Source organism: Chaetura pelagica, unplaced genomic scaffold, assembly GCF_000747805.2.
Source record: "Chaetura pelagica isolate M959 unplaced genomic scaffold, ChaPel_1.0 scaffold9, whole genome shotgun sequence".
NCBI classification, from domain to species: domain Eukaryota; kingdom Metazoa; phylum Chordata; class Aves; order Apodiformes; family Apodidae; genus Chaetura; species Chaetura pelagica.
In genome coordinates this window covers 1,627,915-1,639,262 of record NW_009954494.1, presented here as the reverse complement: position 1 = coordinate 1,639,262, position 11,348 = coordinate 1,627,915, and the positions used below count along the sequence as shown (strand labels likewise).

Sequence of the window (11,348 nt, the reverse complement as noted above, 5' to 3'; positions counted from 1 at the left end):
AACTGTTTTATTTGGCTATTCTTAGATTTTTCACGCAGGCTCAGCAGAGATGTGCTGACAGTAGCATCGGGAAGCTTATAGTATTAAGTTGTTTCTGCTGTGTTGATCGAGGTTTCCATTCTCTAGCTTTGTCAGCATAGCTTACTCTGGTACTAATGGTGCCATTAGTAGCTTCCCCACCCCTGAAAATGCAGATCGGTGTTTCTGTCTCCTTCTGTTTTTTTCTCATTTATCCTTTGTAGTAGTAAACATGCATTAAAATGTATATTGGATATTATTTGGAGCATCATTGCAGTTAAAATCAACTTTCAAAACAGTAATGAGATCTCTTCTAACTTTGCAATGTCAACTCTCAAATTAGGAATTAGTTATTTTATTCCAACAAACAGCATAGGGTTCCCAGGTGTTTTGTCCACAAAAATAGTGATACTTGTTATACAAAGCCACAGGGCTGAATTCAGTCTCAGTGAAACACTAGCGATACAGGGATTAACTTCAGGAGTGCTTGTACTATAGCTTATTTTACAAGCCACCAGAGAATATGCATCCATGTTTCCGGGCGTCCCCAGAATGGCCTAGGGAGCGTTTCTTCTGCCTTTCGTTGCACAGGAAGCCCTTGAACTTACAGGGTTGTTACATCTTATGCTTTAGATCCTCAAATCATGCTGTGAAGTTCAACATGGCAATATAAGGGTGTGGGCACAAAAATTTCTCAGAGGTAAACTGTAATAAAATGTGCAGTGTGTCAGCTGCTTCCAGTCTCATTTTGCCATATTTATATCCCACTTTATCTCTCTGTACAAGTAAGGATACATCTACCTCCACAAAGGAGAAGCAGGCTACGCTGCATGGTGTGTGGTAGGATGCACGCTTACAAGTGACTGTGCACTCCTGGAATTTTATTTGCTACTCATTTTGTCACATTTTATACTGTGTGATGAACATCTCGTAGTTATTAATTCAGCTAAATTAACAGAAAAACACGTACCTTTAGCTTCAATATATCTCCCACTGATACCTCTGCAAGCTTCATGGTAGTGGCTGACTGCCTGTTTATTTGGCCAGCCCCTCATTTGTCTTGTGTAGCACAGCAAGGCCCAAGTGCATCACCATCTTGCTTTAGATACCTCAGGTCCTCAAGCATCAGGTAAGATGTATCTGGATCTAATCCACTTTAATGATTCAGTCCAATTTACAAGGTGTGGTATTTTGTTCAAAGGTTACATACCTTTGTATTGGGAAGTATATATCCAAATCACCTCTGCCTTTTTGCTACCCAAATAATGTTAGTAGACAGGAAAAGAAGAATTTGGCCATCCCTCTCAGGGGGCAGAAGGCCGAAGCAAAGGCAACTCTGTTGCATTTGCTGGAGTAAGTCAGGTGTCATTTGTAACAAACCAGCCTGTAGTTCTGACTGTGACCCCACGCTGTTCTGGTATGCGGTACAACAGAAGAAGCTACTGGAAAACAACAAGTACATTATGACAGAGCTTTTAATTGGGCAAGAGGAAATAAAGCTAGAGCTACAGCTCCCAGAGAAACCTGTGGGATGTGATGAAGCCTGCTTTCTAATGAATTTGTATTTGTGGATATATTTTTTGTAGCTTCTAATAAGATGTCAGCTCAATTAAAGCTTTTCCTGTCACTAGGGTGGCATTGAAAGGCCAGAGAGCTGTGTGGGTTCCTCTTGTTAATGCAGGAGATGTGCTGCTGTGACCTTGTCCCAGTGGGGAGGATTCTGTCAAAGTTAGTTGAAAGTAGCCAAAGAATTAAAAAGTTATTCAGCTGAAGGGATGGAGAGAGGTGATGAATACACAGACACATGGTGTGATTATAAAACCTCGTTTCCATAGGAAACCAGGCTAATTATAACTAAATTGCATCAACTGTGAATCTATCATATAATTCCTTAGTGGTCTATAACTTTATTCCTCCCTAGGTTATGCAGATTTGATAGCATTCACCTATCCATACCTGGGAACACCAACTGCAGTCATATGACATTTGCTCCCTTATGCAAGAGGCCTGGTTCAGAAAATTGAGGGCTTTCCTTTCTCAGCTTCATCTTTTTCCTAATTCCTCATGTGGGCAGGGAGCAAGCTGCTGGCGTGTGCTACTTAACTTGCCCCAAGATTGAGAATATTAAGGGTGCACAGGCCTTATTATATGTAGGCAGGCTTGGGATTGTGAGCATGCATGGCATGTATACTCGGGCAGCACTGGGTATCTTGGGCAGATGGGCAGGGAGACCACAGGGCAGGGTCCGAGCACATCTTCGGTAGGTCTGGTCACAAGGTAGGGATGAGGACATGCAGCACTCAGCATTTGCTAAAACTGGTGCTGTTTTCCACTTAGAAATCTAGGAGCTTCCTTTGATGCTGTCTTGTAGTAAGCTCTATGCTTAGACTGCATTACTGGGAATCTATTTTTGTTGTGTCGTCCTGACTGATATTAATATAATATTTATTAAGCTTTATGAACAGCACTCATGGGTGCTGAGGGAACTGGCGGAGGTCATTGCTAGGCCACTCTCCATCATCTTTGGTAAGTCGTAGGCAACAGGAGAGGTGCCTAAGAACTGGAGGATAGCAAATGTCACTCCAGTCTACAAGAAGGGCAAGAAGGAGGACCTGGGTAACTATAGACCAGTCAGCCTCACCTCCATCCCTGGAAAGGTTATGGAAAAACTTGTTCTTGGCACTATCTCTAGGCATATCAAGGATGAGGAGGTCATTAAGAGCAGTCAATGTGGTTTTACCAAGGGTAAGTCATGTTTGACCAACATTATAGCCTTCTATGAAGAAGTAACTAGGTGGAAAGATGATGGTAGAGAGGTAGATGTGGTTTATCTTGATTTCAGTAAAGTATTTTACACTGTCTCCCACAACATCCTCATAGATAAGCTGATAAAGTATGGGCTTGATGATCAGGTAGTGAGGTGGATCAAGAGCTGGTTGAAAGGAAGAAGTCAGAGAGTTGAGGTCAATGAGACAGAATCTAGTTGGAGGTGTGTGACTAGTGGAGTCCCTCAGGCGTCGGTACTGGGACTGGTACTTTTCAGTATTTTCATCAACGACCTGGATGAGGGAACAGAGTATGCCGTCAGCAAGTTTTCTGATAACACTAAACTGGGAGGAGTGGGGAGAAACCTGATGAAATTCAACAAGGGCAAGTGCAGAGTCTTGCATCTGGGGAAGAACAACCCCATGTACCAGTACAGGTTGGGGGCTGACCTGCTGGAGAGCAGTGTAGGAGAAAGAGACCTGGGGGTCCTGGTGGACGGGAGGATGATCATGAGCCAGCAATGTGCCCTTGTAGCCAAGTAGGCCAATGGCAACCTGGGGTGTATTAGAAAGGGTGTGGTTAGTTGATCAAAGGAGGTTCTCCTCTCCATCTATTCTGCATTGGTGAGGCTGCATCTAGAATACTGTGTCCAGTTCTGGGCCCCTCAGTTCAAGAAGGACAGGGAACTGCTTGAAAGAGTCCAGCACAGAGCCACAAAGATGATTAAGGGAGTGGAACATCTCCCTTATGAGGAAAGGCTGAGGGAGCTGGGTCTCTTTAGCTTGGAGGAGACTGAGGGGTGACCTCATCAATGTTTACAAATACATCAAGGGTGAGTGTCAGGAGGACAGAGCCAGGCGTTTTTCAATTATGTCTAGTGATAGGACAAGAGGCAATGGGTGCAAACTGGAACACAGGAGGTTCCATGTAAACATCAGAAAAATCTTCTTTACTGTGAGAGTGACAGAGCCCTGGAACAGGCTGCCCAGAGAGGTTGTGGAGTCTCCTTCACTGGAGACATTCAAAACCTGCCTGGACAAGTTCCTGTGTGATGTGCTCTGGGTGGCCCTGCTCTGCCAGGGGCATTGGACTAGATGATCTTTCAAGGTCCATTCCAACCCCTAACATTCTGTGATTCTGTTACAGAGCATTTCTAGTGGTTCATTCTGAGCTGTTACTTAATAACGAGCAGTCAGCCTATGCTTTTTAATGCATAATTGAAGAGATTTCTTGGGAAATGAACAGATGTCTCTTAAAGAAAAATCATTACAGATACTTGGCTATCATTCTTTGTGAAACCAAGCATTTTTAACTTGTGTTTTGCAAATACACTAGTCATAAACCACAAATTCTTCAACCTCAGTCACCAAATCTTATACCCTGAGAGCATTGCCTTGCAAACCGATCCTCTTTCTGGCAGAGATTTGCTAAATAACTCAAGGGTATGCTTAGTTTCGGTATATGCATAGTACCATAAAGTACTCTTAACAGACTATGCCTCAACTTGTAGAAAGTAATATATTTCTCATTAGGGATCATTAGTAGTACCTGCACACTAAATAGCTTCTCTGCTTCTGTGCAGTGGATTCTTTGTATATGAATCACAATAGTACTAAAAAAGGATTTACCTCAAAATTTTCACATGTACATCTTGAAGATATGAAGTCTCACTAAGCCAAAAACAGCAGCCAAATAGCAACCCACAAGCTTGTACTAAGGCAGAAATTATTCAACATGTTAATCTCAACATCAAGATAAATGCGGTGACTTGTTTTAGAGATGAAGTAAGTGTGCCTTGTTCCTTTCACCTGTGTGGTCAGTGTGGTTTATTTATGAATCTGAAAAAATTCTAGTCTCTTAGATCCAAATGCTCCTTGACCTGCAATGCTGATACTTAAAATGATAGATTGATGCTGAAAGTAAAGACTGTTCTTAAAAATTAACTTCTGTAGGCTTTTAGCAAATCCTGAGTATTAAAGATCTTCCTTTCTTCCTTCCTGCCCACCGCCATGTCCCTCAGTACAAATTGTGCAGGGATGTAGTAATGGTCTGTTTAAAAAAAAATTAAAAAATCTGAGAGGAGATTAAAGTCATTGTCAGGCTGCAACTGTGTGACAGTACATAAGGGTGTTCCATGACTCTAATGATCAAGGCTTTGGCCGTTCAATTGGAACTGCAAGTGTTCATTGCTATGATTTGCCCTTCACTATAAGCAAGTATTTACCTATTAAAAGGTTGCTAGTATGTCATGTCTGTGAAATAATTTTATAGACTATAGTTGAACTGTAATTAATTTTAATGACTAAGAAACATGAGGCTCACCACAGATCAGCAATCAGATCACAGACAGCTGCAAATTAACAATTATGAACTTTAGAAAAATAATTCAAAGAGGCTGCCTCTCCAAATGCATTTTATTCATTTGTTTTGACTGGTCCTGGTTAATTATTTAAAATTCTTCAGTGGTAGACGTACTTGGAAACATGTTGTGAAGTGTTAGAAAAAGGAGATCAAACTGCAGTATTTTACTGTTAAATCATAACTGAAAAGCAGGGTAAGATGACAGAATTTTTCAAAAGGAAGGGCTATCCCGTTTATAGATAAGTAATGTTTCATTTTGTGTCTTATCTTTATAAGTTCATAGTTTATGAAAGGCTGCAGCTGCATTATCCTGGATAATGAAGAGGTTTTACAGTGTCAGTGGTGATATTTTACTGATTTTGTTAAGAAATAAATAATATCCACAGCTAATCAAAAGAAGGATAAATCTTGTAAAATGATTTCAACAAATCCTTGGGCCTTTTTTGTGAACAGAACTCACTATATATTCAGAATATATACTCAGAAATACACTATATGATGATGCACTGCTTCTTGTGTTTGCAAAGCTCACTAGAGGTACAAATAATGGACAAGTAATAAAGGGTTTGAAAATTACTTAAAAAAATTTAGTGGAATCTCCTCAAAATTAACTGTTGTGATTATGCTTATATTATTTCTCTCTGTAGGCTCTTCCAGCAAATGCAGTTACAGTTTTTGTGTACTGCAGCTCAGTGACAGTGTTCTTCACTGTAATAAAGGTGATCAGTTATCGTCTGCACCTTATGTTTGATAAAGGCGAAGTAATTCAACAAAAGCTCTCAAGAAAAAATGGAACACAATGTAAAGATGCAGAGGTTCCAAAAGTTCAGCCCTCAAATCATAGGTAAGGTTTTCTTTGCACTTTGCTGGTATGTTCTGTGAAATAATGAGTTTGCACCATGATCCTATACAGCAGAAATGCCTGTTGACTGCAGGAAAAGTCCTTAGAGTTCTGTGAGGAACAGCACTTTAAAAAACCTGGTTACTGCTATTATTTTTGGTGGCTGCAGCATGCTTGAGGTGAAGCAGGCAGAGCTACACCTGATGCAGAGGGTGAAGCCACAGCTGGGCACAATGAAGGCAGAAGAAGGCAGTAGGAAGACCTGTCTGGGAGGTGCTAAAAGATCCCATAGAAAATCTGGGTGGAGTTCACTGGGGAAGCTTGCTTTTCCTCTTCCTGCTATATTTACCTGCTGAGATGGGGAGAGGAAGTGGCACGTATCTATTGGCAAAGAAAATGCTTTAATATCACAGCTTTGAAAGCCTGAGTTATGTTGCCTTTATGTGCTTTTAGTAACTTTCCTCTCAGATCAGACATAGATGCCTGAATTGCTTTTCCCCCTTATGTTTTATTGTGACTTCCTGTGATGCTTCTGTTCATGAGGAAAGCTAGAATTGCTTTTATTTCTCTGGACCATTTGGTAAGTATTTGCAGCCTCTCTGCTGAGGAGTCAAGTGCTATGTCTTTGCTGTAAATAAACAGTAAAATCTGATAAGGCCACTTCCAGATTGAGATGGTATTAAAGGTAAAAATAGTACTCGGCTAAGGATTAGTACTGACACTTTGCATATTGGTGTATAAGTAGAGTATTCCACTGTACACTTTTTAGAATAAATGGGACCTCTTTTGCTGTTTTTTCAAGCTTGAGTCATGCAAACAAATGAAGCTGGCAAGCTGCTTCCCAGGCATTATGAAAGTGTGACAAGTGCTGAAATAAGGTACACCAATAGTGATGGCAGCTTAGCAGTTTCCAAACAAAGCTTCAACTGAATAGATTTGTTAGGACTACCAGCCAGGCTTCAGCAGAGCTCTGGATAAAATAACTGGCTTTGGATATTTTTTGGTGCATTTGCAGTCACTACTGCTAGCTCTGGGCGAGCTAAATGCATCAAGATTGATTGTTTACCACCATGCTATTGCTCTTCTGTGTCTTTACACATGCACACCTGTGCTACCCTCCTGGCAGTGATGTTGCTGGATGTGTTAAGGTCTGCCCACATTGAGAGTCCTCTGAGAAATGCCTCTTCTGTGTGTCACGAACCATACAAGGTTTTAATTTTAGATTGGATTGTGCCCTTCAGGCTCTATTCCTCTTTAGTGCTCATCAGCCCACAAAGCTATTTCCTACTTACAGATCTCTGATACAGTTATTCAAGAGGCTCATCAGTTGTTCTCAGCTGGCTCAACTTTAAAGAGAATCTCAGTGTTTTCCTGTTCACTGGCTAATGAAATGAATGTGAAATTTCATTATCCTGCCTTTGTTTTGGCTAAGAAGTACAGGTAGACTCAGTTAAAACTTGTGTGTTAAATCACACAACTATTCCTCCTAGGAGGTCCTAGGCGCAACAGTCCATTAATTAATAACTTGATCAGAAAATGAAAAAATAGTATTTTGACTAGATGCGTGACTTCCAATGTGCTGCTCTCGTTGTTGGCACGTTGGTATAACAAGTTTTTGAAGTCAGATAACCACCAAAAAATTGTGGAAAGGTGACTGAGACCCATAGGTAAAAAAAACCCCTGAAGCATATATACACCTGTAGGATTTGAAAAATGTTTGGGTTTTTTTCTGGAAAAAAAACCAACCAACCTTACAACCAAACAAAAAAGCCTAAACCCATACTTTTTGATATATCATCATAGCATTGATTTTATTTTCAACTGAATTTTTATTGTGTTACCCCTGTGGAAGAGAACATATGTTGGTTCTCATTAGTCAGTCTTGGCCAAAAATACTGCTTATATCCATGGAAAGGCTAGTGGAAAGTATTTGTAAGAAGAATTAGCAGATAGTTGAGTGCATCCGCAAAAGGAATGATCAACAAGTTACCTTAAAAAATACTAAATTAGTAATGGATATATGTTTGCCTTGGCTGAAAGCAGGAGAACAGCTTTATTTTGTGATCTAATTACTAATACACATTTCAAATTGTATTTCAAATTGTTGTTTGGTCAGAGGTTTTGTCAATAGGCAGTTAGATAAGCAAGGTGTACACAAGGGTACAGTCGAAGGACGTAAAAAGCAGAAATAGTGAAAGGGTCAGCATTTGACTGTTACATGTCTAATGAGAAGCCCCAAGTAGCCTTTTGTGCCAATAAATCCATGTGTGTGTCAGGCAGGCTAAATGGCACTGTATACACACAGGGAGTTTGAAGATACGTTGTATTTCTCATCGCAATGCTCTACTTCCTAAGACACCAGATACATTTTGTATTGAGAGCTTTTTATTTTTACTTTATTTTTAGCAAGTTGTCTTGGTGAGGAAGGAGGTGCAAAAGGGTTTATGGTATTTTTCAGCTCTGTGCTTTTAGCATTGGGGGGGGAAAAACATCCTCTCGCTTCATTGTGCTGTGCTGTCTTTTCCCTTTCCACTATTATTCCCCAGCCTCTTCCTAAAACTCATGGTCATCTTCTGTGGTAAGGAGCATTGCTTATTTTTCATTTGCTTCCTTTTCAGCAATAACACTGGGGATAATGGTGTAATTGCAGAGACCAACCAAAATGGCTCTACCCAAACCATTCATGACAGTTCAAGGGAACAGGCTCTGCACTTGCAGAACTCACCTGGAGCAATGGTTAGTATGTCGTTTTCTGTAATAGTGTCTTAACTTTGTGTAGTCCACAGCTTACCACATGGAGTTCTGTATTGCTAGATACACTTGATCACTTGAAGAGTAGGTCTGCTCTGAGGATGGAGGTTCATTCTGTGGACCTACTAGGTATACCAGGGCTGTCAGTCTTGTCCTAAGGGTCTGGGCTTTTAAAGCTGGAAGTGGTGTATAAATAATTCTGCACTTCTTAGGAGGGGTCACTCTGCTCTGTAGATACTAAATGGCCTTTGTAAATCTTGCCAAGAGCAACTAGTTTTCATGGCTGCTTTAAGGAAATGGAGAAACTAATGCAATCAGAGCAGCCTCTCATTGCCTCAGAAGGGATCTGCCCCTGGAGCATTAATAATGTGGTTTTGTGTAACTAGACTTATGCTTATAAAATGAACCCAGCACTTCTCTTAAGTATTTAAACAAAGCATAGAAACCATTATTTAAATCTAGGAGATCTCTATATGAGGTTAGAAAAAGTTACAGGTGCATTCCGTGCCATTGGCTATGCTTTCTAAATGAATAGTTTATGAAGTGGTAAAGGCAACGTATGTAGATGTTGTTAGTAAAGAAAAAATAGGAGACATACATAACAAGGTGGAAGAGTTAGGTGTTCAAAAATTAAGAAACAGAATGAACGCTGTCTGTGTAATCTTAAGCTACTCCCCATATATACTGTGATAAAATCTTTAATTATGTGATCCCGTGCTATTTTTTCTACAGGACTCCTGCCTCAGTCAGTGCAGAGGATGGTTAGTGATCTCTAAATAAGTAGCTATTTGATACTTCATTCTGTCTTCATATCCTCTCCCCCTCCCACCCTGTGTCTGTATTTACTGCAACCTGTTCAAATCCTGGTCTGAATCAGAACTATTTCCTCATTTCCTAGAGTGTTTTTACCTTTTTGTAGCATCTGTGTGATTCAGAAGCATTAATAGTTTTCTTTTATGAGGTAAAATGTTTTTCACCTTGTTTCTGTCCAACCTCCCCAATATTCTGATATTTGTCCAATTTGAACCACACTTATTCTTGGGATCTTGTCCATTTCTCCCATTTCCAAACATGTAGGTTGGGTCAGGTCAGACCTAATCTCCAGTTCCTGCTGCTAGAATACCACAATTAAATTTTAGGAGATAATGGTTTTGATGTCTGTCATCCAGAAAAAGTGACAGTTTTTCTCAATAGATTTTTTTCTAGTTATGCACTTAGGCTCTTGAATTTAGAGTCCCAGAGTATTCCTCTGGAGTATTGTGTTTGGTTCTGAGCTCCTGAAAGAGTTCCCACAGACATTCACCTGCAGATGAGAATCCAGCAGTGGTCACCAAGGTGACTGAGGAAGGAGGCACACGGTATATGAGGCCAGGCAGATAGGATGTTTTAGCATTTGTAAGGCTAAAACCTCTTGTAAGACTACAAGAAGAACTTGCTACTGTCTTCAGCTTCCTGATGGAAAGACATGGAAAAGATTGAGCACACCGTTTTCTGAGGCCCCGGATAAGGGACAGTGGCTGCAACTTGTGGCCATGGAAAACTACAGTTAGGTCTATTAGGTTTAAAGTTTTATGTGGTGTTTTTTTGTTGGTTGGTTCCCCCTGACACCTCCACCAAGAGGGTGGTCAAATACTGCAAGAGTTGTCCAGAGAGGCTGTGAAATCTCCATCTTCGGAGATCTTCAAAGCCCTGCTAGAGATGTCCCTGAGCAACCTGCTCTAACCTGCTTTGAGTGTGTGTGTGTGTATGGTGGAGGGGATTTGGACTAAATGACCTCCAAAGTTTCCTTGTGATCTAAATGACTCTATGACAATTTAGTGGCTCTGTTCTTTAGTTTTCCATTGAGAAAATGTTACCAAGTACTGGAGACCAAACTTTTCATTTTAGTGCTTTGGGAAAATGTAGCTGGAAAAGTGGAACATATTAATGCATTCTATTCCTTAATAATTAAAAAATCCCAAACCAAACTAATCTGAATTAGGCACTGCAAAATGCTTTTTTTAAAAAAACTTCATTTTTTTTCCCTTTGCCAAACATCACACACAATTATAGTGATGCAATTTGAAGCATGACTGTTCTAGAATCATCTCCCTCACCCACCCCTTGCATTTTGTGCAAGGTACATGTCCAGATATCAGTGATGTTAAGCAGTTTACCAGTGCTGTAATTGACCTTTGATTAGATGGCTATTGCATTGATAGAATATATTTTTTTTTCCAGTGAAGTTTAATGAATTCCTGTGCTAATTTTGTGTGTTTCTCTTTATTTTTAGGAGCTGCCATCACGGGAGACTATTGAAGATCTCAGAGGTATTTTAAAGGCTTTATAAACCCCTTTAGATCTTTGTTTAATCATTGGTTGCCACAAAAAAAAAAAAAAATGGTGCAGAGGAACCCATGGCATGTTCTGTTGTGCCTCATGGTAGCAACTCAATAGAAAAACTCAAGAGAGCAAAGTATCAAGGGAATTTTAACAGAGTAACAGAGTATAGAAAAACTCAAGAGAGCAAAGTATCAAGGGTATTTTAACAGAGTAAGCTTTCTCATGTGTTACCCAAGCTGTTCAGGATGCAGCTTTTTGGTGAACATGCAAGTCTTCCTACCCATTGCGA

At 40.2% G+C, this 11,348-nt stretch overlaps 1 protein-coding gene across 1 annotated transcript in view; it reads left to right on the top strand.

Annotated features, from left to right (window-relative positions):
• Nucleotides 1–1,283: 1,283 nt before the first annotated feature.
• PCNXL2 (pecanex-like 2 (Drosophila)) overlaps nucleotides 1,284–11,348 on the top strand; it is a 155,917-nt gene continuing 145,852 nt past the window's right edge. Inside the window, exons 1-4 of the mRNA XM_010004553.1 lie at nucleotides 1,284–1,442; nucleotides 5,793–5,989; nucleotides 8,605–8,722; nucleotides 11,010–11,046. Coding sequence (XP_010002855.1) covers nucleotides 1,284–1,442; nucleotides 5,793–5,989; nucleotides 8,605–8,722; nucleotides 11,010–11,046 — 511 coding nt within the window. The remainder of the gene's footprint in view (nucleotides 1,443–5,792; nucleotides 5,990–8,604; nucleotides 8,723–11,009; nucleotides 11,047–11,348) is intronic.